Source organism: Geotrypetes seraphini, chromosome 3 (assembly GCF_902459505.1).
Source record: "Geotrypetes seraphini chromosome 3, aGeoSer1.1, whole genome shotgun sequence".
Classification (NCBI taxonomy): Eukaryota; Metazoa; Chordata; class Amphibia; order Gymnophiona; family Dermophiidae; genus Geotrypetes; species Geotrypetes seraphini.
Genome location: NC_047086.1, coordinates 120,825,364 through 120,851,058, shown reverse-complemented (window position 1 = coordinate 120,851,058; position 25,695 = coordinate 120,825,364). Strand labels below are relative to the sequence as shown.

At 43.0% G+C, this 25,695-nt stretch overlaps 1 protein-coding gene across 13 annotated transcripts in view; it reads left to right on the top strand.

The window, feature by feature from the left end:
• The window catches only part of PKHD1 (PKHD1 ciliary IPT domain containing fibrocystin/polyductin), an 800,857-nt gene that overhangs the window by 169,469 nt on the left and 605,693 nt on the right, over nt 1-25,695 (top strand). For 11 of the 13 annotated variants that reach the window (XR_004538726.1, XR_004538727.1, XM_033936718.1 and 8 more), the window contains 5 exons: nt 8,610-8,740; nt 8,911-9,046; nt 11,529-11,724; nt 14,409-14,476; nt 18,689-20,302. Coding sequence is in view for 11 of the 13 variants with exons in the window: in XM_033936718.1 (XP_033792609.1) it covers nt 8,610-8,740; nt 8,911-9,046; nt 11,529-11,724; nt 14,409-14,476; nt 18,689-20,302 (2,145 nt within the window). In the remaining 2 variants the exon portion in view is untranslated. The remainder of the gene's footprint in view (nt 1-8,609; nt 8,741-8,910; nt 9,047-11,528; nt 11,725-14,408; nt 14,477-18,688; nt 20,303-25,695) is intronic. The other 2 variants (XM_033936724.1, XM_033936722.1) reach the window with 2 other exon arrangements.

Genomic DNA, 25,695 nt, shown 5'->3' with positions numbered 1-25,695 from the left:
GAACGGGATATAAATCTAAATAAATAAATAAAAATAAATAAATAAAAAAAATAAATCAGCTGAACCCATGCTGACTCCGTCTCATTAAATCATGTTTGTCTACATGTTTCACAATTTTATTTTTTTATAATCGATTCTACCATTTTGTCCGTCACTGAAGTGAGATTTACCGGTCTATAATTTCCCAGATCTCACCTGGAGCCCTTTTTAAAAATTGGCGTAACTTTGATCATCCTGCAATCTTCAGGTACTACAGATGATTTTAGCGACAGGTTACAGAATCGATCACTAACAGCAGGTCAGCAATTTCATTTTTAAGTTTTTTTAATACCCTGGGATGTATACCATCTGACCCTGACAATGTATCACTTTTTAACTTGGTGATTTGGCATAGTACATCTTCCAAATTCACCGAGATTTCTTTCAGTTCAAGGGGGTGTGGGGTGGGGTGGGGTTCATGCAGCTTGTACTACAAAAACTGTGGCTGTCTGTGACAACATTCTCCTGACTCTGGAGTACTTTTACAGATGTGTGCATGGATGGCCAGACTTTTCTTCTTAGGGCTTTGCAACTGGGCTGTTTCTCGATGGATGACCCTAGCTTTGCATGTGCTTAGGTAATGAACAATGAGACCATCCTCTGGCCCTACACTCAAGCTTTCTAGCTGCTAAAGGGGGATGGATCAGAAGCATTAGAATGAGGCAGGCTACACAATCTGTGGCCCAATGATATTTTAGCTGACATAATATCAGTAAGTAGGGAGCCAGGGTTGGGGGGCTATGGGGGGGAGGATCCTGGGGTGGGGCTGAGGGGCTCAGGGGAGGATCAGAGGAGGGTTGGAGGGGGGGGGTCCCTGTCCCGTTTTGAGAAAAAAAATAAATGGTCACATTAGGAATGAGTTACCTCTGGTAGAAGAGAGTTTTATTCTCTCTCACTAAAGGAACAGATGGCCCCCTAATCACTCCCAGTCCTGGAAGACTGCGACAGGTCACGTTTTCAGGATATCACTAATATGTATTAGAGAGATTTGCATGTTTATTACTTCCCTCAAAGTGTGGGAGTGCTTTTTTTTTCCCTCCCATCTGTGGGTGGTGGGATGGGGTCATGACCACTGGGTGAGTGTGTGTATGTGGGGGTTGTTCATGCCTTAAACCAGGGATGTCAAAGTCTCTCCTCGAGGGCTGCAATCCTGTCGGGTGTTCAGGATTTCCCCAATGAATATGCATGAGATCTATTTGTATGCACTGCTTTCATTCAGAATCCATTTCAAATGCTCCTGCCTGGCTTTTAAGATCATTCACGGCATCCTTCCTCCCTTAATCCCACTATTTTATAACTCCTCGAGTCCTGACTCTACCAGACCCGCCCAAAGGTATTAATTATCCTTCCCCTCTCTACACGATATTCACTGTGCAGGCAAACTGGGAAAATCCATTCTCTTCAGAATCACAGGTCTTTGGAACGACCTTACTACCCTGCTGCAGAACCTGGGCTCCCTCCAATTATTCCGCAAGCAACTGAAAACCTGGCTTTTCACTAAAATGTAATTCTATCCCCACTTACTCTTCTCTTCTATATATGAGTTCATGTAAACCTTTTTTATCCTTCTCTTCCTATATTTTCTTGTAAACCGTGCCGAGCTCCACAACATCCGTGGAGATGATGCGGTATATAAATTTAAGGTTTAGTTTAGTTTCATTGTATGCTAATAGATCTCATGCATATTCATTGCGGAAATCCTAAAAACCCGACTGGAATGCGGCCCTCGAGGAGGGACTTTGACACCCCTGTCTTAAACCCTCCATTGGGCATCTTGTCAGTTTGGTCACCTTTGAGGCACTTAGATCCCGTGTAAGTTCCGCCTAGGATGTCCTGGAAAACCTTTGATTATTGCCTACCCGATTGCCACCCATAACACACCTCCCAACATGCCTGTTTGAGCTCTGAATGTACAGCAGCTTAGAAGTGCTGCTGAACATCCAGAAAGTTTGTTTCGATTATTGGCACTTGGACATCCCTACTAATAGGACGTCCAATTGCTGACTTAGGCAGGATTTTGGTCGTTTTAAAGTTTTGATTATGCCCCTCATAGTATATTTGCTGTGTTCAAAGTTACAGTATGATGACAGACAAATTTGGCATGAGACTGAATCTTACAACTAGCTTTTAGCATCTGGAATGCATCATTTGCAACCCTCACATATACAAAACCATATTTTTGAGCTCACACGGACATGGCCTTGCTCTACTAGGTCCTCCAAGTCTAATGTAAAAAAAATGACCAAAAAACACAAAATTATATTGGCAAACCATTGAACTGTACTTTGCAAGATCTGCAAATTTCTCACTATTAATCTTTACTGAGTCATGGAGACCAGGGAGAAAAAGACTTCAAGGGCTCAAAGAAGCAGAACTTTAGAATGTTCTTGTCCTACCTCTACAATTTGAGCAATCATTAATCACAAAAAACCATCTTGGTCATATCCGTGACTGCATAAATCAATTTCGGCTCTATTCAGCCTTAATCAATATCCAACAAATGTTATTTTTTTGATATATACTGTATAGTGCATAAATGAACCTCTTAGCTTTTGGGCAAAATTCTGTGAGTACTCTATGTAGTGAATCTTCGGCTCAACAGAGCTTTGCCGTTTCACTCTTTCAAGCTTCTTCAGGAGTGGAAGGTTCAGTGTTCTAAACAAATCGTCAGCTCAAAAACCAGAATCCTTGTTTCTTTCATAAGAACATAAGAAATGCCTCTGCTGGGTCAGACCCGAGGTCCATCGTGCCCAGCAGTCCGCTCACGCGGCGGCCCAACAGGTCCAGGACCTGTGCAGTAATCTTCTATCTATACCCCTCTATCCCCATTTCCAGTAGGAATTTGTCCAATCCTTTCTTGAACCCCAGTACCGTACTCTGCCTTATAACGTCCTCTGGAAGCGCATTCCAGGTGTCCACCACACGTTGGGTAAAGAAGAACTTCCTAGCATTTGTTTTGAATCTGTCCCCTTTCAACTTTTCCGAATGCCCTCTTGTTCTCTTATTTTTCGAAAGTTCGAAGAATCTGTCCCTCTCTACTCTCTCTATGCCCTTCATGATCTTGTAAGTCTCTATCATATCCCCTCTAAGTCTCCTCTTCTCCAGGGAAAAGAGACCCAGCTTCTCCAATCTCTCAGAATATGACAGGTTTTCCATACCTATTATCAGACGTGTTGCTCTCCTTTGAACCCTCTCGACTAATGCCATATCCTTCTTAAGATACGGCGACCAATATTGGACGCAGTACTCCAAATGCGGGCGCACCATCGCCCGATACAACGGCAGGATAACTTCTTTCGTTCTGGCTGTAATACCCTTTTTGATTATACCAAGCATTCTATTCGCTCTCTTAGTGGCCGCTGCACACTGTGCCGACGGCTTCATTGTCATGTCCACCATTACCCCCAAGTCCCTTTCCTGGGTACTCTTATTCAATAACATCCCTCCCATTGTATAGTTGTACCTCGAGTTTCTGCTCCCCACATGTAATACTTTACATTTTTCAATGTTGAACTTCATCTGCCATTTCGCCGCCCATTCTTCTAATTTGTTCACGTCCCTTTGCAACTTTTCGCAGTCCTCTGTAGTCCGAGCTCCATTAAATAGTTTGGTGTCGTCCGCAAATTTTATTATCTCGCACTTCGTTCCTGTTTCTAGATCATTTATGAAGATATTAAATAGCAGCGGCCCGAGCACCGAGCCCTGCGGGACACCACTCGTGACCCTCCTCCAGTCGGAGTAGTGACCCTTCACTCCTACCCTTTGTTTTCTACCCTCCAACCAGTTTCTGATCCATCTATGTACGTCTCCTTCCACCCCATGGTTCTTCAGTTTCCGGAGTAGACGTTCATGGGGCACCTTGTCAAAGGCTTTTTGGAAATCTAGATATATGATGTCTATGGGGTCTCCTTTGTCCATCCGTTTGTTGATCCCTTCGAAGAAGTGCAATAAGTTCGTTAGGCACGATCTTCCCTTGCAGAAACCATGCTGGCTGGTTATCAGAAGTTCATTTTTTTCAAAATGTTGATCGATGTTTTCTTTTATCAGTGCTTCTGCCATTTTCCCTGGAACCGAAGTCAGGCTCACCGGCCTGTAGTTTCCCGGGTCACCTCTTGATCCCTTTTTAAAGATGGGCGTAACGTTGGCTATCTTCCAATCTTCCGGGATCTCGCCTGTTTTCAGGGATAAGTTGCAAATTTGCTGCAGTAGTTCCGCTATCTCCTCCTTTAATTCCTTCAGAACCCTTGGATGTATGCCATCCGGACCCGGGGATTTGTCAGTTTTTAGTTTTTCTATCTGCCTACGAACGTCCTCAAGGCTCACTTCTATGGATGTTAATTTTTCTGCCTGACTTCCGTTGAAGAATTGCTCAGGTTCCGGTATGTTGGACGTGTTTTCGTTTGTAAATACAGATGAGAAGAACATGTTAAGCCTTTCTGCCACTACCTTCTCCTCCTTCACCACTCCCTTCCTGTCTCCGTCGTCCAGCGGTCCCACTTCCTCTCTAGCCGGCTGCTTCCCTTTAACATATCTGAAGAATGGTTTGAAATTTCTTGCTTCCCTGGCTAGCCTCTCTTCATACTCTCTTTTGGCTTTCCGAACCTCACGGTGACATTCTTTTTGATGCTTCTTGTGCTCTTTCCAGCTCCCCTCAGTTTTGTCCTTTTTCCATTTCTTGAATGATTTTTTCTTATTGCCTATCGCTTCCTTCACTGTTTTGGTTATCCACGCCGGGTCTTTTGTTCGATTCTTTTTACACCCCTTCCTGAATCTGGGGATATACAGATTTTGCGCCTCGCTCACCATGTCCCTGAAGAAGGACCAGGCATGATTTACCGTTAGCCATGTTTTGGAAGTGTTCCTAAGTTTCTTCCTTACCAATTCCCTCATTGCTTCGTAGTTTCCTTTCCTGAAGTTAAAAGTTGTCGCAATGGATCTCTTGCCTTTTGACACTCCTACCTCAACCTTGAACTTGATCATATTATGATCGCTGTTTCCCAACGGTCCCACTACTTCTACTTCCTTTGCAGGTCCCCTTAACCCATTTAGGATTAGATCCAGAGTGGCATTTCCTCTCGTCGGTTCTCTAACAAGCTGTTCCATGAAACAATCCTGTGTAGCTTCCAGGAATTTTGTCTCCCTAGCGCATTTCGAGCTTCCAAGCCTCCAGTCTATCCCAGGGTAGTTGAAGTCTCCCATAATAACCGTGTTGCCGCTTTTGCATTCACGCTTCATCTCGGCTTCCATTTCCTCATCGATATCTCTGGTTTGCCCCGGTGGGCGATAAAACAGGCCCATCTTTATTTCAGGCCCTTTCCTTCCCGGTATTTTAACCCATAGAGATTCCGGCTTGCTGGCCGTCTCTGCTGTGTCCATTTGTGTGGATTGTATGCCTTCTTTTATGTATAGGGCTATTCCACCTCCTTTTTGTCCTGTTCTGTCCTGGCGATAGAGCTTGTATCCCGGTAGTGCTGTATCCCATTTGCTTTCCTCATTCCACCATGTTTCAGAGATTCCAATGATGTCGATGTCTTCTGCGTTGGCCAAGGCTTCTAGTTCCCCCATTTTGTTTCTTAGGCTCCTTGCATTAGCATATATGCACTTTAGATCCTGGTATTTTGCTGTCCTCCTTTCTTTTCCCTGTGCTTCGGTCCATATTTTCTTCTCTTTTGCTGCAGACATTGTAACCACTTCTTCTGGGTTAGTCGACTCCTGCAGTTTGTCCCTTGTTCCTTCCCAGCCATTTTTCCCCTCGGTATCTTCACAGGATACCGTCTTCCGAATCGTCGACCCTTTGTCAACTGTAGGCTTTCCCCTTCTTCTTAGTTTAAAGCCTGTTCTATTCCTCTCTTGACGTTGTTTGCTAGGAGTCTAGTTCCTGCTGCGCTCAGGTGCAGTACATCTTTCCTGTATAGCTTGCTCTTGCCCCAGAACGCCGTCCAGTTCCTCACGAAGTGGAATCCTTCTTCCTCACACCATCTCCTCATCCACGTATTTATTGATTGTAATTCCTCCTGCCTTTTCACATCTGCCCTCGGTACTGGTAGGATCTCAGAGAACACTATCTTCTGGGCTCTCATCTTCAGCTTCCTTCCCAGAATCTTGAATTGTTCTAACAGCGTGCTTCTTTTGTAGTCTCTCCTGCTGACATCGTTCGTCCCGATGTGGATCACTACAGCGGTCTCTTCTGTCTCCGCCCCTTCCAGGATCATTTCAATTTTGTCCCCGATGTCCTTGGTTCTTGCTCCCGGAAGGCAGGTCACCAGTCGGTCCTCTCTCCCTCCTGCTATGTGGCTGTCCACATGCCTAAGGATCGAGTCTCCCACTAGGATCGCTGACTTTCCTCTCTTCAATTTTCGCTTCGGTCTCAGGTCAATGTCCTCAATGTACTTCACTCTTTCTTCTTTTGGGCCTCGACTAGCCAAAATCTCCCCCTCTTGCGATAGCCCTCTGTGGGTGTCATCCTTGGGGTAATCTTCTTCTTGCTCTCCCTTGCATGTTGGTATCCGTGTAGCTTCTTCTTTCATCTGAAGTTCGTTCTCTTCCACCTTCGTCCTGTATGCCTCTTCAATGAATCTCTCGAGTTCCCTGACTTCCTCCTCAATGTGTCTCTCCGTGGCATGAAATCCTTCTAGCTCCTGAATCTTGTCCTCTAGTCGCTTGACCTCCTTCTTCAAGCTTTTCAGTTCCTGACACCGACTGCATACATACGACTGTCTCCCCGAGGGGAGATAGTCGTACATATGACAGTCTGTGCAGAACACTGGAAAGCTCATCTTCTGGCTTCCTTCTGCTTCCATTGTTGTTCCTTCTTTAAGATATCAGTTGAGATTACTTGTGACTTGTGCCCGCTTTGTGTCCTTTCTCTCTCCCTATCTGCTGTTGGTGTCCTCCCTGACTCTCTCTTTGTGCTGGTGCCCTCTCTTTCTTTCACTAACTGTCTCTGGTGTCCTCTCGCTCACTGCCTGTTGGTGGTGTCCTCTCTGTCTCTTCTCTCTCTGTGTTGGTGCTCTGTGCTGGTGTCTCTCTCTCTCTCTCTACCTGCTGCTGGGGTCCTCTCTCTCTCTACCAGCCGCTGGTGTCCTCTCTCTCACTCTCTCCCTCTGCCTGCTTGTTATACTTGTGTGAACGGCTTGGCCCTTTGTGTCTGTCTCTTTCTTACCTTCTGTGCTTTCCTTCTGTACTTGTCGCTTCTTTACCTTCTGTCTTACTCCGTTGCCTTGTCCCTTCTCAAAGGCCCTTCGCAAAGGCGCTCTCGCTAAGGCGAGCGCCTTTGCCGCTTGCCTTCGCCGTGCGCCGAACGGCTGCGCGCCGTTGGCTCCGCCCCCTTTCAAGGGGGAGTCCGACGCTGCCTCTGACGCGGTGGGGGTGGGCGGAGCGTACTCTCGCCGCTTCCCCGAGTCCTGTGCTTCTTCCTGCCTCCTTCCCCTGCGCAGAACTCTGTGTCTCCGACTCTCCCTCTCTGTCCGGCTACCAGAGCACGCTGCCTTCTTCTCCTTTGCTCTGGCAACCCGATTCAGCGCTCGCTGCGTTGGCTCCGCCCCCTTTCAAGGGGGAGTCCGACGCTGCCTCTGACGCGGTGGGGGTGGGCGGAGCGTACTCTTGCCGCTTCCCCGAGTCCTGTGCTTCTTCCTGCCTCCTTCCCCTGCGCAGAACTCTGTGTCTCCGACTCTCCCTCTCTGTCCGGCTACCAGAGCACGCTGCCTTCTTCTCCTTTGCTCTGGCAACCCGATTCAGCGCTCGCTGCGTTGGCTCCGCCCCCTTTCAAGGGGGAGTCCGACGCTGCCTCTGACGCGGTGGGGGTGGGCGGAGCGTACTCTTGCCGCTTCCCCGAGTCCTGTGCTTCTTCCTGCCTCCTTCCCCTGCGCAGAACTCTGTGTCTCCGACTCTCCCTCTCTGTCCGGCTACCAGAGCACGCTGCCTTCTTCTCCTTTGCTCTGGCAACCCGATTCAGCGCTCGCTGCGTTGGCTCCGCCCCCTTTCAAGGGGGAGTCCGACGCTGCCTCTGATGCGGTGGGGTGGGCGGAGCGTACTCTCGCCGCTTCCCCGAGTCCTGTGCTTCTTCCTGCCTCCTTCCCCTGCGCAGAACTCTGTGTCTCCGACTCTCCCTCTCTGTCCGGCTACCAGAGCACGCTGCCTTCTTCTCCTTTGCTCTGGCAACCCGATTTCTTGCCGCTGCTATGCACTCTTCATTAGCCTATACAAAACTTAGGTTATGAGATCTATGTAAACCATTTTGGTTGTACCACCGAAAGGCAGTATGTTAAAAATCTAATAATAATTTTAGCTAAATCCATCTGTAGAGAAGACTTGCTTATGCTGTTTTGTGATTACATTTTAATGTTTATATTATGTTATTTATTACAATTGTTATGATTTTATAGTGTGTTTTATGATTGTAATCAGCTTCGAGCACTAAATTGGAAAACTGTTAAGGAACAGACATAGATGAAATGAAGTAGATGAACAGATATTGTACCAGCAGAAGACACTTTCCAGTGACATAATCTGTAAACAGGAAAAGCGATTTATCATTTGTATTGTATATAATTTAAAAATTGATTTTGCAGGAGGCATATGGATCACTATAAGAGGTACCAATTTGAATGGGGTAGAGATGGTATTATTTGGGTCTCAACCTTGTCTGGAAAATGCGAGGTCTTGCAACTCTACTACCATCAAGTGTAAAGCACCAGCTTGGGTAAAGAGTAATTTCAATTGTGTTCACTTTCCCCCGAACCCTACCTCTTCTTTCTTTTCTATCCCCAGTCTTATTCACTAAAGTATGCTGTATGTTGATCTGGAAAATAAAAAGGAATAAAAAGGTCTTTATACATTAGAGAAATTACATTCCACTACATTTGTATCCAGGCAGGTGGCAATCACTCTGTGGACGTGACAGTCAGAATCAGGAGCCAAACTGCTGTTCTTGTGGAGGCTTTTAAGTACGATGCGTCTTTGAATCCAATTATTGTCTCACTGAGCAGAAACATCACCAGCTCAGCAGGTACCACTCCAATCATGGTTTATAGTTTATTAATCTTGTTATACCGCTCGTTCATTTTACTGGTCCAAGCAGTTTACAAAATACAATCAAATATAAAAAAAATAAAAGAACTCCATTGTTAAATAGGATAGACCTAACCCAAAACAAACAGCAAGCATACACGAAAACATTCACTCCTAAATAAAACAATAATATCATATTAAGATTTCACGGACTGCTGAGTGAAGATCCAAAACATTTAGAAGAATAGGCATACCGAATCCGACCAATGGTCTATCAAGCCCAGTATTCTGTTTCCACAGTGGCCAATCCAGGTCACAGTTACCTGGCAGAAACCCAGATATATGATTTCTTTGATAAATCAACAGTTTGAGAAATGAGCATGCCCCTTGTTGCTTTGAGTCAGAAGTGTTGCTACAGATGAAATATAAGTACCTGTAAAAATTATTATGATTTATACTGTGCCACATCACTAAGGAGCTCATTTTTTAAAAAAAGAGAAATGTCCAAAAAGTGGCATAAAGAGGTAGATTGACTTTTTTTTTTCTAAAACCTTCCAATTTGCTATTTCTAAAACCTATTTTCTAGCAGATTTCTATGCTGTTCATCTGCAGTTTGTTTAAAGCTCAAGGAGGCATGTTAGACATGTGGTGTGGATGGGACTAGGGTGGGCTTATGACTCGGACATTTTTCTGCCCTAATCAAATATTTAAGAAAATGTCCAGGGCACAGTCTTCTGGGGCTGGGCCTGTTTTAACAATGAAAAAGTGCCAAAAAGGCGCCCAAACTGACCAGATGATCACTGGAGGGATGTAAGCATGAACCCTCCACACACATCCAGTGGTCACTGATCCCCTTCCACCCCCAAATATATAAATGAAATAGTCCATACCTACCTGTATGACAGCTTCAGATGTTATGTCCAGTCCTAGTATAGCAGCAAGCAGGTTCCTGTCTCAGTTAGGGCACTGGTCTTTGACCAGAGGGCCGCCATGCGAGCGGACTGCTGGGCATGATAGACCGCTGGTCTGACCCAGCAGCAGCAATTCTTATATTCTTATGTTCACTCATGCATGATGTCATCGCATCGCATCCGTGCATACATGGATACCTTCCTGCCTGACCAACATGCAGTGGGGGGCAGGGATGGGATGGGGCAGAGCTGAGGTTAGAGCTGGGGCATAAGGGGGCAGGGATGGGTGGAACTGAACAGGCCTTGGGGGTGGATATAGGAGTCTGGATTTTACTGATGTAAAATCTGGTGGCCCTAATTACATGGTCCCAGAAAAAGTGCTTAGAACACATGGCACTTACTGTTATATGACACTAGTGGAGTTATCTGGTGTGACTAAGGAAATCCAGTATTTAATGATTAACATGTTAGAAAATTGTCATATTTTAGTTTCAAAGAGGGCTGGCAGTTTTCGGCAACTATTTCAAGTGAATGAAAACCTTTTACTCGTGTAGATGATTTTGAAAACTGTTCTCACTATGGTCAAATGCCAATACAATGGCTTCAGTGTGCAATCATCAGTGTGCCCTTATGGTTTTCGTGTGAAGGAGAATTTCATTTCCAGGATAATTTTTGTACCATTCTTGGGATTTACGTCATACAAGGGGGTGCTGAAAAGTTCAAAGCCCAACCAACCAACTTCCTAAGGCCCCCTTTTATCAAGCCTTGTTAGGGTTTTTTTTTTAAATCACCAGCCGCTGAGGTAAAAGCTCTGATTTCCTGTGAGCTTCAGAGTTTTACTGTAGCGGCTGATGATAAAAAACCTTAATATATAGCCACAAATGACTAAGATGTCATTAAAACAAAATGTATAAAATAATAAACACTTTCAATAATAATTAATGCTGTAATGTCCTGTAGTGTGATATAAGGACAGAATAGGCTATTAAATAACTGAAAATGAAGGAAAAACCTCAGACAAGGGCCCTCCCACCTCTACCGAAGTGGTTTACTAAAGGTGGTTGAGCGGTCACCTCATTAGCAAAAAACCTTCAATGAAATAAGAGCTTTATGCTGTGCTTTACTAATGAAAAACAAAAGATAGAAGAAAATCTTTTCCACTTATCTTCAGCTGATCGGTACACCGCTCAACCACCTTTAGTAAACCACTTCGGTGGAGGTGGGAGGGCCCTTGTCTGAGGCTTTTTCCTTCATTTTCAGTTATTTAATAGCCTATGCTGTCCTTATATCACACTACAGGATTTTATACATTTTTTATTTGATAAAAAACCTTAACACATCTTGAGAAAAGGGAGCCTAAATTCTGAGCGTTATTTTGCCATTGTAGCTGAAAAGAGTGTTATCTAATTTTGTTAAGTGCCAATCTGCAGAAACTAAATTCTATGCTTTGACATTGTTTCAGTTCACTGATTGAACCATATCCATGTCATTCTCTTTGTTGGGCTGAGAACTTTTCAACACCCCTTCATAGGTGAGCTGCCCCTGCATAATATTTTCCTTTCGTTCTAGGTGATCAGGTACTTCACATTGGAATGCTGACTTTTGAAAGTTATACCGATTTGAATGTAGAGGTAAAAATTAATGAGGTGTTGGCAAAGGTTGAAGAGGTAAAGAGCGATGGTATTGAAGTTGCCCTACCTCTACTGCCAGAAGGGTTATACAACATTTCCGTCACTATACATGGAATCAGAATCCATTCAGATAGGTAAGGAAAAAAATATACAGTGGGTAGTTGTACAGGAAAATTGTATTTAAATGTGAAGTGGATTGAATTTTATGTATGTATATTTAGAACCTGCTTAGGGCTTATGTATGTATATGTATAAATATTATTTATAATTCTCTCCCTTCCAACAATTCTCCTCTTTCTTCCTTTCCCCATGTACACCATCTTTTTTCCTCTCACACCCATGTTCAACAATTCTCACTTTCTATTCCCTCCCTCCACCCTATATCTCAAGGTCATGCCCCTTCCTCCCGTGTCCCAAGTTTGTGCCCCCTCTCTCCCTTCTGTGTTCCAACATGTTCCCTTCTCTCCATTCTGTGCACCAAGTTCATACCCCTCCCTCCTTCGTCATAAGTTCACACTCCTTTCCTTGTCTCAGTGCGCCCTTCCCCTCTCTTCTGTGTCCCAATGCACCCCTCTCCCTCTGTCCCTTCCTTTTGTGACCCAACACACCTCTCTCTCTCCCTTGTCCCAAGTTCATGCCCCCTCCCAAGGGTGTGTACCTGTATTCTGGCCAGCTCTAAGACATCCAAGTAAGCCTCCTCCTCCTTCCTTCCAGCCACACTTCTTTTTTCACAAAGCCACAGCAGCAGCAGAGTATGGCCAGAGTATGGTCCTGTTGTGCTGGCTAGTGGCCTGCTACCAAAAGGTGTGCAGCCACGCAGCTTAGAGAGAACATTGCTTTATTCTTGTTAACTTTTTATCTAATCAAATTTCTCTCTCCTCCTCTCACCCCCTAGCTTTCACATTTCTCATCCTTCTATTCCATTTTATCTGCTTCCCATTACCACATTTCTATCCAAATGTGCTCATTCTGCTCATTCATCTCCTTGACAACTTTCCTGCATGGATCCACCATTTCTGGCATCTCCCCTCCTTGTTGCTTACTTCACCCTTGTAACCCAGCATTTCCTTCCTCTCTTTCTTTCTCTCCCCCTCCCACAAGTCCAACATCTCTTGTTTCTGCCCTTCTACTCCCTCCTCCCAAGTGTGACATCTCTCCTCCCAACCCCCTTCCGGTCCTCAGTCCATATCCTCTCTGCCTTTCCCTGTCCATCTCTCTACTGCCTCCTTTGCTCTCCCTGAGTAGTCCATCTTTCCTCCCCCTTCTGCTTCCTCCCCTGAATCTCCTTCCCTTTCCACCAAATCCATCTCTCTCTCTCCATTTTTCCCCTCCATATCCATCTCTTCCTCCTTTTCACCCCTTCTACCATCTCTCCTTGATCCCCTCTGCCTTCCCCCATATACTTCTCTCCCTCTCTTGCTCCCTCTGTCATCCTCCAAATCCATCTCTCATAATATCCCTTCTACCCCCCTGTGCCACCTCTCTCTATGATCCTTCTATTCTCTCTGCCATCCCTGCCCATCTCTCCTTGTCCTACACAAATCTGACATCTTTCCCTCCTCCCCTTACCCTATTCCTGAGTGTCACATCTCTCCCACCTTCCCTCTCTTGAATTCAATATCTTTCCCTCTCCCAAGTCCTATATTGCTTCCTCATTCCCTTCTACCCCTTTCCCCAATCTGGTGGCACCAGACAGCACTCTTGTGGAAGCAGCATCTTCCTGCCGGCCAGCCCACCTGCTGATTGGCTTTCTCCACCGCGAACCCTCCCCATCTTTTCCTTCCCCACACGCGTGTACTCCACATTTCCTGCAAATGTCTGGGCAGAGGAAATGACTCAACGCCGCACTGCTGCCGCCGCCATCTTCTGTCCACTACCCGCCCACCCCCTCTGAAAACTTCCTATTTCCGCTGGGGTGGGCAGTGGACAGAAAACGACAGCAGTGGCAGTGCGGCGTTGAGAGTTGTTTCCTCTGCCCGATGATATTTGGAGGAAATGTGGAGTACACGCATGTTGCATGTGGGGAAGGAAAAGATGGGAATGTTTGCGGTGGAGAGAACCGACCAGCAGATATGCTAGCCGGCAGGAAGGTTCCCAGGAATGCCGCATGTGTAAATTCACTGTCGCCCCATTGCCACCAGCAATTTTTGGGAAGGCCCCTGTGCCCCCCCCCCCCCAGTTCCGGGGCCTATGGGCCAGCAAAATGCTGGCCTACATTGTAAGTAGACGCAGCCGCTGAGCTTATCGTGGCAAGGGATCTTCTTGCAGTGATAAGTTTAGCGGCCGCAACCACGTCCGCCTGTCCCCCCTGAATGATCATGGCAGGAGGGATGCCCAATCCCTCCTGCCAGAACCCCCCACCTCCCCTGGGAGATCACCCAGCCTACCCCCTGGACCTCCTCCCACCCCACCTGGATCCCTGCACCCCCACTAAAACCACTCCTAACCCCCCGCCCCCCAATATCCTCTCCGAACCCCCTCAAACCTTTTTTGTTGGCTGGACGGGTCCTCCCTCTGTGCAGCTGGCAGGCCTGCCCTTTCCCATTGCTTTGTGGGATGCACTGGGGAGGGGCCTAAGGCCTCGCCCATAGGAGGGGCCTTAGGTACCTAGGCCAACCAGAATCTTAGGTTTGCCCCTCTAAGCTTGAAATAAGCATCTGCTTACTTTCTTATGCTAGGTACCCTGTTATAGAATTAACCTCCACGTGTACATTTTAGGAAGCACATTCTTATATAAGGCATAGACATATCAACGTAGTCATTAGTAGACATCATGGAGCTGATTATACAAATTTGTTTTGTTTTCTTTATTTTACAGACTTGAGCTATTAATCCAGTATGTCACAGAAATTCTTCATGTGGACCCATGTTGTGGTTCCTTTCTAGGTAAATATCATCACTTTTTCTTTAAACCACTATAAACCATCATGCCAGTCAAGTGTATGTGCCTTATTTATGTTTCAGACAAAAGAAAATAGTGCAATAGGCCTGCAAGGTAGTTTGCCTGCACAAATAAGGAATAGGATATATTTTATGGAAAGCTTTTATTCTGTTCAACATATGGAAAGCAAAATAAAAGTTCTGCAGGAAAAAAAAAATCTGACAAGGGCAAACTGTTGTTTAGGCCTCAACTTAGAGAAGCAGCAATGTATTTCTTCATAAAAATAGGAGCATAAAAGTAAAGTATATTGCTTATATACAATACCTGTATCAACACATTTGCAAGCCTTTGCACAAATTTAATTTTATTTAAGAAAATAGCGCTAGTCCCAATTAGAATTCAGCAGTGGCCACCTAAAATTCTTTCTGGCCAGGCCCCTGATTATTGTCAGTACATGAACTCTCTTTATTTAGCTACAAGGGAGTTGAGGTCTTTGAGGGAAGTTAGACTGACTGTTCCATCTGTAACAACTTGCCACAAAATGATCAGTAGTTGGCAGTTGTTAATCAGTTGTGCTTCCAATCATGTAGAATAAATTATCTGGTGAGATTAGCAATATTAAATGTTATCATGCCTTTAGGAGGGCTGTAAAAGCTATATTGTCCCAGTGTATCTAACTAATAAGTAATATGATTTTGTTTAGTACTTCAGTGAAGTAATATGTTTTGTATTTTGTGAGAGGATTTGTTATGCGCAATCTTGAAAAGGGGGGGGGGGGGGGTTGCTGAAAAGTTCTCAGCCAAACTAAGAGAATGACACGAATATGGTTCAATCAATGATCTGAAACAGTGTCAAAACAGAGAATTTTGTTTCTGCAAATTGGCATTTAACGAAATTCAGCTACAGTGACAAAATGATGCTCAGAATTTAGGAAGTTGGTTGGTTGGTCTGAGAACTTTTCAGCACCTCCTCGTATATCCTGCCAAATCCTCATTAATTAGACTTCTAGGCTGGTTACAGACAACATATTGTTACACAGAATTTTGTAGAGTTAAAACATGTTACAAAGAATTATACATGCTATATAAAGTTTTACTAACCTTTATAAAAAATGTGACACGGATAACAAATAAAAAAAGTCGAGAACACTTATTTGGACATTTATTCTCAGCACCATATATAGTACTTGTAAGAATAATTAATCAAACATAACACACAACATTGCCCCTTCCTATGTCCATAGTGCCCCCATGCGTCCTTCCTTACCTCACCCCCCTCCGATGCCCGCCTGCCTCCCATCCCCCTTCCATTGAACACCACCCCATGCCATCCTGCCATCCCCCCATGCCATCCTACCATTAAACCCCCCCACCCCCCTCCGATGCCAGCCTGCTTGCCTCCGATCCCCCTTCCACTGAAACCTCCACCATTTCCACTGAAATTGACCATATAATCTGAGCTAATATATTATAAATAACATTGCCCTTGTTTGGGGAGGCTTGTATTATTAGTCTGAGTTTCTTTGGACCCCTGATAGGGATGTTATAGATCCTTCTTACTAAACTAAACTAAACTAAAACTTAACTTTATATAGAGGGGCATAGAGAGGGTGGATAGGGACAGATTCTTCAGACTGAAGGGGACAACAAGTACGAGGGGGCATTCGGAGAAACTGAAGGGAGATAGGTTCAAAACAAATGCAAGGAAGTTTTTTTTCACCCAAAGGGTCGTGGACACTTGGAATGCGCTACCGGAGGAAGTGATCAGGCAGAGTACGGTACAGGGATTCAAACAGGGATTGGACGGATTCCTGAGGGATAAAGGGATCGTGGGATACTGAGGGAGGAGCTGGGATGTAACACAAGTATAGAAAGCTAACCAGGTAATAAGTATAGAAACCCAACCAGGTCGTGCATGTGCAAGACCAGAGGGTTAGGACTTCGATGGGAAGATAGGACTTCAATGAGAAACCAAGGTTGCAAGGGAGCCCCTTCTGGTGATTCAGACAGGTCGTGACCTGTTTGGGCCGCCGCGGGAGCGGACTGCCGGGCAGGATGGACCTATGGTCTGACCCGGCGGAGGCACTGCTTATGTTCTTATACTGGGCAGGGCCGGATTTTCCTATAGGCTAACTAGGCTTCAGCCTAGGGCCTCAAGATCAAGAGGGGCCTACATTCAAATTGTTAGCAAAATTAAAATTACACTATTCTAAAAACAGTGAATGCTAAAACACTGAACCGAAAATAAGGAGAAATTCTACGCTTCGGGATGGGAATCGGCTCCAGCTGCAACGGGGCGCCGACTCGGCTTCTCCCTTTCTTTTTCTGGGAGGAGGATCGGGGAGGGAAAGATGTCAGTCCGGAAACAGCTGGGCAAAGCCCAGCCCCACGGGGAGAGAGGCAAAACGTGGATCTGTCAGGACAGGGCCGCCCAGACTGGCATCGGGGGTGGGGGTTTCAGTGGAAGGGAGATCGGAGGCATGCAGGCTGGCATCGGAGGGGGGTGGGGGGGTTAATGGTAGGATGGCATGGGGGGGTGGCAGGATGGCATGGGGAGTGTTCAATGGAAGGGGGATGGGAGGCAGGCAGGCATCAGAGGGGGGGTGAGGTGAGGAAGGACGCATGGGGGCACTATGGACATAGGAAGGGGCAATGTTGTGTGTTATGTTTGATTAGTTATTGTTACAAGTACTATATATGGTGCTGAGAATAAATGTCCAAATAAGTGTTCTCGACTTTTTTTATTTATTATCCGTGTCACATTTTTTATAAAGGTTAGTACCAATAACAACATGTTTCATTTAACATATTGATATATATCACAGTAATGATGTATTTTATTATCTCTCATGTAATTTACAAACTTAAAAATGGGAGGTGAAAGGGCCTCATAAGTGGAATAGCCTAGGGTCTCTTTTCATCTAAATCTGGCCCTGATACCGGGTCATCAATCTAAGAAAGCTCGACTCAGTTTACAGCAGTTAGATAGGACGAAGAAAAATTTACAATGATTAAATAAAAAACTAGAGAAGGTAATAGCAAAGTTTCAAAGAGATTAGTTTTCAAAATCTGCCTTGAGCTATTCCTGGTACAGCAGACAAGAAATGTTCTGATTAGATTAGATGATCTGTCTATTATCCTACTTGATGTAGAGGGCCATAGATCAATATATTACCTTTCTGTGGTACAACCCAGTGGTTTACATTAATTATATGCAAGTACTTTCTCTGTCCCTAGTTAGCTCACAATCTAAATTTTCTACCAGGAGCTGCAGTAGGAATCAAACCCAGTTGCTCCAAGTTTTTAGCCCACTGCACTAAGCAGTAAGCAACCCTTCCACGTTTATTTCTGTACCCATGTCCCTGTAACCAACATGCGTATGGCGTTCCACAGAGCAAATCTGTGCTTCAAATCCCTAGAAAGATCAAGTTGCAATCCACCTGTCAATGTGATTTCTCAGTGATAGTTTCTAAATTCCGAAATGATTTATCATCAGATCTGTGTTTGGAGAGAGTATATTCAACTTTTAGAAAGAAAATGAAAGCTTGGTTTTTCTCCGAGGTTTTTGGTTAATTTATAAAGAGGTTTTTTTTTTTATATATAGGTCTGCACTATGTTATCAAATATGATTAAAGTAAAGTAACTAGGGATGGTGTATACTTGTTACACAGTGCCTCTAATCCAAGTATTCTTTTTGCTTTGTTCACTTCTGGGAATTAGTTTCATGCATCTGCCATTCTTTATGTTAAGAAATGCATCTATTTTATTTGTGAGATTATTCCTTGACCTTTTGTTCTAGAATGCCCTTTCCACTGAACAATGCCTGCTTCTTTGCATTATTTAGACTTTGGGATCTATGAATGCCTCTGTTTTATCTCTACTCTTCCTCTAAGATATGGTATCCTTGTTGGCATCCATATGGCTCATTGCATAGGGATTAGGGTGCAGATGCTGGGACTCTCCTATCCAAGCAATGAGTTCTTTTAGGTATCTGGGTGTAATTTTTGATTCAAAATTGTCTATGAAGTCATACAATTTCATATCCTGGTTCTTAGATGACTCCACTCAGTAAAATAACACATTTTAACTTTAGCCCACATTGATACCCCCCTCCTTAGTAAAAGATTTTTAAAAGAATTGACATCTGATTTATCTGTAAAGCATAGCATATGGAATCATTATGGTAATTTTTTTTTAAATTATTTTTTTTATCCCTAGGTGGCACTCTACTTACCATTTCTGGTGTAGGATTCAGTAAGAACACTTCCCTAGTTTCAGTATTTCTAAACACAAGTTCCTGTGATATCATTAACTCAACAGAAGACAAGATATGGTGCCGAACTCCACCACTCCCTCAGCTGTCCAATATATCGCAGAATATCTCGGTTCCTGTCCAGGTTTTTATCAGCAGCAGTTCAGACGTTGATAGACCTAACATGGAATCTAGCAAAAGGCATTTTGTATTTACATACCAAGCAGAATTTACTCCTGTTGTTTCTAACGTTACCTGGAAAATAATGGATACTACTTTGTGGTTTTACCTAGAGGGCAGCAATTTGACTGATTTGGTTGTTCTTTTGGAAGCGACTAAATGCAAAATGCAGACTATAAATTCAAGTGAAACTGTAGACCTGTATACGTGTTCATTGCCACTGGAAAAGTTGGAAGCAGGAATATATCCTATCAGAGTTTTCCAGAGGCAAAAGGAATATGTCAATATTACATCAGCACTGAAAAGTTTCAAACTGGTTCCTCAGATATTTTCAGTAAATTCTTCACAAGGTTCATCTTGTGGTGATGTCTGGCTAACCATATCAGGTCTTGCTCTGCAGTCATTTAGAAATTTAGTTGACGTGAGTGTCATGGATAATTACACTTGTGCAGTTCAGATCTCTGATAATAACAGGATAGAATGCATGCTTCAAGCGGATCAATTTCTGGATGCATCGGACAACACTTCACAAATTCTTGAGGTCATGGTTACCATAAATGGAATTACTGGTGTGTGTCTGGGCAACTGTACATTTCAAATACTTAAAGAATGGATCCCCAAAGTTGACCAAGTGACTCATAAAGTCAATGGAACGGTGACTGCTATCTGGATCAGGGGACAGAGGTTGACCAGTGCAACTCAGGAGCTCAGCGTATTAATAGACAGAAGCTTAATCTGCAATGTAACATTCTGTAATCAGACCTTAATAGAGTGCCTTGTGTCCAGCATTTACCCAGGCAGGAATGCTATTGCACTTTTCAAAAGAAGAATTGGACAAGTATGTTTGAAATATAGTTCCATAGAGTTTATTATTACTCCTAAGGTGAAAAAGTTCTCACCACAAAATTTTAGTACCCATGGTGGAGGTCTTTTGACTATTGAAGGTGAAGCACTGATGGGAAAGAATACAACCTCAGTCCTGATTGGAAATAGAACTTGTGCTCTTATAGTGTTGAGCCCTGTTGAAATCGAGTGTATTGTTCCATTTGGGAATAAGACTGTTGATTTCATACTAGAAATAGATGGAATATTATATAAAGAAGGAAAGATACATTTTTCTGAGGAATTTACCCCCGTTTTGCTATTTGCATTACCTTCTGAGAGATTCATTTTGACAATAATGGTATCCAGGATTACTCAAGTAGAAGATATGAACATTTATGTTGGAGATTCACGTTGTCTAAACTTATCTGTTAATGCTATGATTCTGCAGTGCTGGGTCCCTCCTCTTCCTGCAGGAGAATATCAAGTCAAGGGTCATGATCTCAGAAGAGGATGGGCCACTTCTAATGTGACCTATACATCTCACCTGACTGTTACATCAATACACAACAATTATGGTAAGTTGAATAATTAACTACTTATGCAGCCTTACCAATGAAAATTAAAGGGCAAGTCTATAATTAGGCTCTGACATTTATATGCCTGCTGAGCATCTAAAAGTACGTAATAGTGTCACTTTTGCGGGTAAGTGTACACTTGGCAGCAAAGCACTGTTTTATAAAAACTCACCTAGGTGGCATAGGCCTGGATTCTCTAACCTGTGCTGTTGTCAGCGGCTGCTTTAAAACGGCTGCCGATCACTTGTCAATTACGCGATGGCGCTGGTTACAGAATTGCGCCTCCGGCAAGGGTTACACACATCATTGAGCCTGCAGTTATATCAGCTGTATGGCTGGCGTTACTATAAGCACATTCTAGCCAATATTTATTTAACCCGGAACAGCTTCTGGCCTGTTAAATAGCAATTTAGTGCCTAACCGTGGATGTTCAGCGGAAGATAACTGGCTATCTCCTGCTGGATAGTTGCAGTTAATGACTAGCTGCTAACTGGCTATATCACATGACATACCTGCTTAGACGTGGATATTCCAGAATAAAACCTTAAGCCATCAACCCCATGTGTCAAATTATTTACAGTGCTTCCCCGCAAATTTGAGGTCCGTAGTTCGCAGTCCCGGTCATTCGCGGTATTTTCCGACCGCGAAGGGAAGGCAGGAGAGGGCAGCTGGAGAGGTAGGAGAGGGCAGTCGGAGCACCGGCGAATGAAGGAAATCACTCACGGTATGCTCCGACCACTTCTTCCTGTACTAAAGTCGGGCCTCACCAATCAGGAGCTGCTTCGGAAGAGGCGGTCGGGTCATACCGTGAGTGATTTCCTTCACTCGCCGGTGCTCCAGCTGCCCTCTCCTGCCGCCCTCTCCTGTCTCCCCTGCCTAAAAAAACATATTCGCGGTTTTTCAACATTCGCAGGGGTTCCTGGAATGGAACCCCCGTGAATATCAGGGGAGTACTGTATAGCAAAAAGAGGGGGTTATCCAGATGATTAAAAATGAACAATTTTGTCATCAATTTTGTCATCAGTTTCTAACTTGCACTCAAGTTTGTTTTTTGGACTTATTGGTTAATCTCACAACAGAGGGCTTTTCATATATGATTTTTCATAAACCAACTGATAGGAATACCCTATTACACTACACTAGTTGTCATTCTCCTCATTTAAGATGCAACATTTCTGTAGGTCAGTTCCTGCATTTATGCAGGATTTGTTCATCAGTAGAAGAGTTTGAGACCCAGGCAGAAATAATGAGAGAGAAGTTTCTTGAGGGTGGTTACCCTGCATCCATCATGAAAAAAGTGTATAAGAGAGCTAGTTGGGCAGAACTTACATATTTATTACATTCTCAACCTAAAGAAACCATGAACTGTGTTACTTGTGTTCTCCCTTTTACATCTGGAATTCACATGGTCCAAAAATGTATATTAAAATATTGGCACATAGTGCAGTTACACAAAGTTTTTCAAGAACCCCCATGGTTTGCGTTTACTAGAGGCAGAAATTTGAAAGAATATTTATCACCTAAAACTAATCACCCCAGCAGTATACAGTAAAATAGTAGAAATCTAACCAAAATACCGCTAATAGCAATACACATCAGTGTTATTAGCCCGACAAACTTGAAGGGCTATGGCCTCAGAATCGGAGCCCACGCACAGCAGTGAAAATCACAGACTGAGGATAATCCGCGTATTATCCTCGGATTATCCTCGGATTATCCTCAGTCTGTGATTTTCACTTCTGTGCGTAGGCTCCGATTCTGAGGCCATAGCCCTTCAAGTTTGTCGGGCTAATAACACTGATGTGTATTGCTATTAGCGGTATTTTGGTTAGATTTCAAAGAATATTTATCACCATCTTTTCTTCTTCCGAAAACATCATCGGAAGAAGATACACATATGCCAGGTCACTTTCCTTGTGGACAATGTATTTTATGTGATTGTTCCTTTATAGGACAGATTTTACACCAGTGGTTCCCAAACATGTCCTGGGGGACCCCCAGCCAGTCAGGTTTTCAAAATATTCCTAATGAATATGCATGAGAGAGATTTGCATATAATGGAAGTGACAGGTATGCAAATCTCTCTCATGCATATTCATTAGGGATATCCTGAAAACCTGACCGGCTGGGGGTCCCCCAGGACAGGTTTGGGAACCACTGTTTTACACCTTAACATGCAAACAATTAGGTTGAGACACCATTGTACTTGTTTGATATCCCAAGTAATATATGCTATATGGTGCCCTTGTGGCCTAGTATATGTTGGTGAAACCACTAGGGTTCTGAAGTTGAGATTAATTGAACATCGCTCTTGTTTATGTCAACAGAATATGAATGCCCCCGTGGTAGTTTATTGCATTACAGCTCATCATGAGTTTTCAGACTTGAGATTTGCAGCTATAGAAGTAGAGGACATTAATGCTATTTTACTTGATAAAGAACAACGATGGATATTTTATTTAAATTGTATTCATCCGGCTGGTTTAAACTGAGAGTTTGATGTATGAGGAATTTTAGGAACTTTGAACTTTCCTTAAATACAATGTTATGTTTTGTGATGGATTGGTCTCCATGGTTGCTGTAAAGGTAATGCATAGTGGTTTTCATGGCTCTGAGTGTGATCAGCTTGATATATTTATTGTTTTTTGATTTAGTTTAAATTTGTTTTTGTTAAGTTCGAATATTGTGTGAATAACATTATTAAATGTAAGACAGTGAAGAAGTAAACAAGGTTGGGCATAAGCACTCAATGAAATTTGTACATTGATTTGTGAGGTAAGCTTTACCCTTTCTTACTCACTTCATCACATCACAAACGTTCTTACCTAGAGCAAACGTCAACATGCTGGGGGGTGTCTTCAAGGTTTGCGATTTTTACATGGTCACATTGCCATGTTAGTGTTTGGGCATGGTAATTTTTACATGGTGATGTTACCACAGCATTTGGGTGTGGTATTTTCACGTCTTGTGAAATGCAGTATTAAAAACAACTTGCCAGGAATAGCGGCGTGGAAAATACTTCTCCCTGTCGTGAAGTTTTTTGAGCTATACGCCACAAATGTTAGGCAAGTACCGGAGGTTTTTAGGAATGTAAGCAAGTATTTTTTAGTATTGTAGGTAGATTTATGTGTATAACTAATTAGTGCAAAATAAACAAGTCATGCGCATATCTCGTTGCTAGGGTAAACCATAAAATCTCCTCCTCGGATTTGTTATCTTTGCCAGTTTATACTAAGACAGAGACCAGAGCTATATGAAATATTTTATTATAGAAATAGAAAAATATAATTCACAAGCCAGCAGTAAATAATAACTAATTATTTGTTCACAATGTCTCTGAATACACACGTATATCTCATTACATAATTATTACACAATAATCCCTAAGTATTGTTTATTGTTTATTCAAAGTATTTGATTAAACGCTTATCCAGCAGTACAAAGAGTTGAACAAAATTTAAAAATTACAGGAAGACAGATGTGTCTGCAATGTAAAACATATATATGAGTAAATATAACTAATTCTTACATACTAGGTAATTCCTTATAATAATAATTCCTGATTAGCAGCAATCTAAAAATAGCTTATCATCATGGGATCTAACTATCCTTATCCCAAACAATAGAATTTTATCTGGTCCAGCTGAGAAGATAGATAATTCCTTATTCTCACCACTTTAAGGTTATGCCTTATCAGAACAGGGAGATGGAATTTGTCCGTTTCCTTCAGCATAGCAGATGTGAAATTTCCTCTGACAGGAACAGTCCGTTAGTCACTGGAAAAGCTATAAATTAGATCTGCCACAGTTTCCTTATGTGAGGGAACACAGATCTGTATAAAGATTTCTGTTTTCTTTTTGTCAAGGTATTTTTATTAAAAGATTTTAGAAAAATACAAACCAGTGGAAGGTACTAGTACAATAATCAGTAAAAATGAGATGAATATGACAACAGTATGATGCATGAGATAACAAGCAGAGAAATTTCGTTTAGAAGTTATCAAGCAAGATAGTAACATCATGAAAAAAAAAAAACAACATCTCATTAAACAAGAACAATAGACCACATATAGGTAGAGTGAATCGTCCTGGGTATAAATAAATGAAACTAGTAATAATAAAAATAAGAGAAAATAAAGGGTACTGTGAATTTGCCATTCATGGGTTCTTAGAAGAAAGGTAATCTTTTAGTAAATTCCATCTAGATTGAAATTTTGGTACTCTATTGCATGATTTGGCAAGATAAGCTTCCATTCTATACGTTGAACAGACTAAATTCCACCAGTGTGGGTAGGAAGCTTTAGATAAATCCTTCCATGTTGAGAGAAGAATTTTCAGGGCTAAGGTGATTAGCATGTCTAGTAGGTAGAGATCTTTTTTAGGGATTAAATGATTAAATGCAAATGATTTAAGGAGGAGCATTTGATATGAGAGAGCAACATTTATGTTAAAGATTGAACAAATCGTGTTCCAAACAGAGTGCCAAAATGTCTGAATTAGTGGACAGGAATATAATAGATGGTGTAAAGACCCTTCCTCACTCTTGCAAGACCAGCAGTTTTTAGAGTATGAAGCGTCAATTTTGTTAGATTTGATAGGAGTCCATTGTGCTCTATGAAGAAAGAAGAACATATTCTGTAGTATTGAAGCAGATCTAGATGTTTTGAATGTAGATGTAAAGATGGAGGACCAAGCAACGTCGGGAATAGACATCTTTATGTCATGTTCCCACGCTGATTGTAAAGGTGCTAAGTGGTTGGGCGAGAAGGATTTAAGCAATTTATAAAAATGTGATGCTGCATGACCCAGGGCGAGAAATTTCTGGGATTGACTGAGCAAAGTGGGGGGAGAGTGCAAGAGCGATGAGAGAAGACCTGATTTTTTGATAGCTGAGCGAAGTTGCAACCATCGAAAAAAGTTGGATTCTGTGAGGGAAAAGGAGGTCATCATTTCCTGAAAGGTAAAAAGTGACCCATTTGGATGACACACAGAGCCCACATCCCATACTTGATGATGGAACCAGGAGGGGCAGGAGAAGGGTTTCCTATCCATCAAGATATATTTATTAAACCATATGGGGCAAAACGCTGATTTATTCCAAGGTATTTCCAACTGGGAGTCGAGAGCCGTTAAGGCCTTGTAAGTGGTGAGCATAATGGGATTTTGTTTAATACGTGGTAAATTGTTTGTTCCCATGATACGTAGTAAGGGGAAAGGATATAAGAGGGAAAGTTCTAAATGTAGCCATTTGGGGATATCTGTAGATGAGGGATTAGAAAGCCATTCTGCACCCTGTCTTAAAATAAATGCTTTATGGTAGAGAAGAAGATCTGGGAAGTTAACCCCACCAGAGTCACGAGGAGCTTTTAGTTTTTGAAGAGAAATTCTATGAGG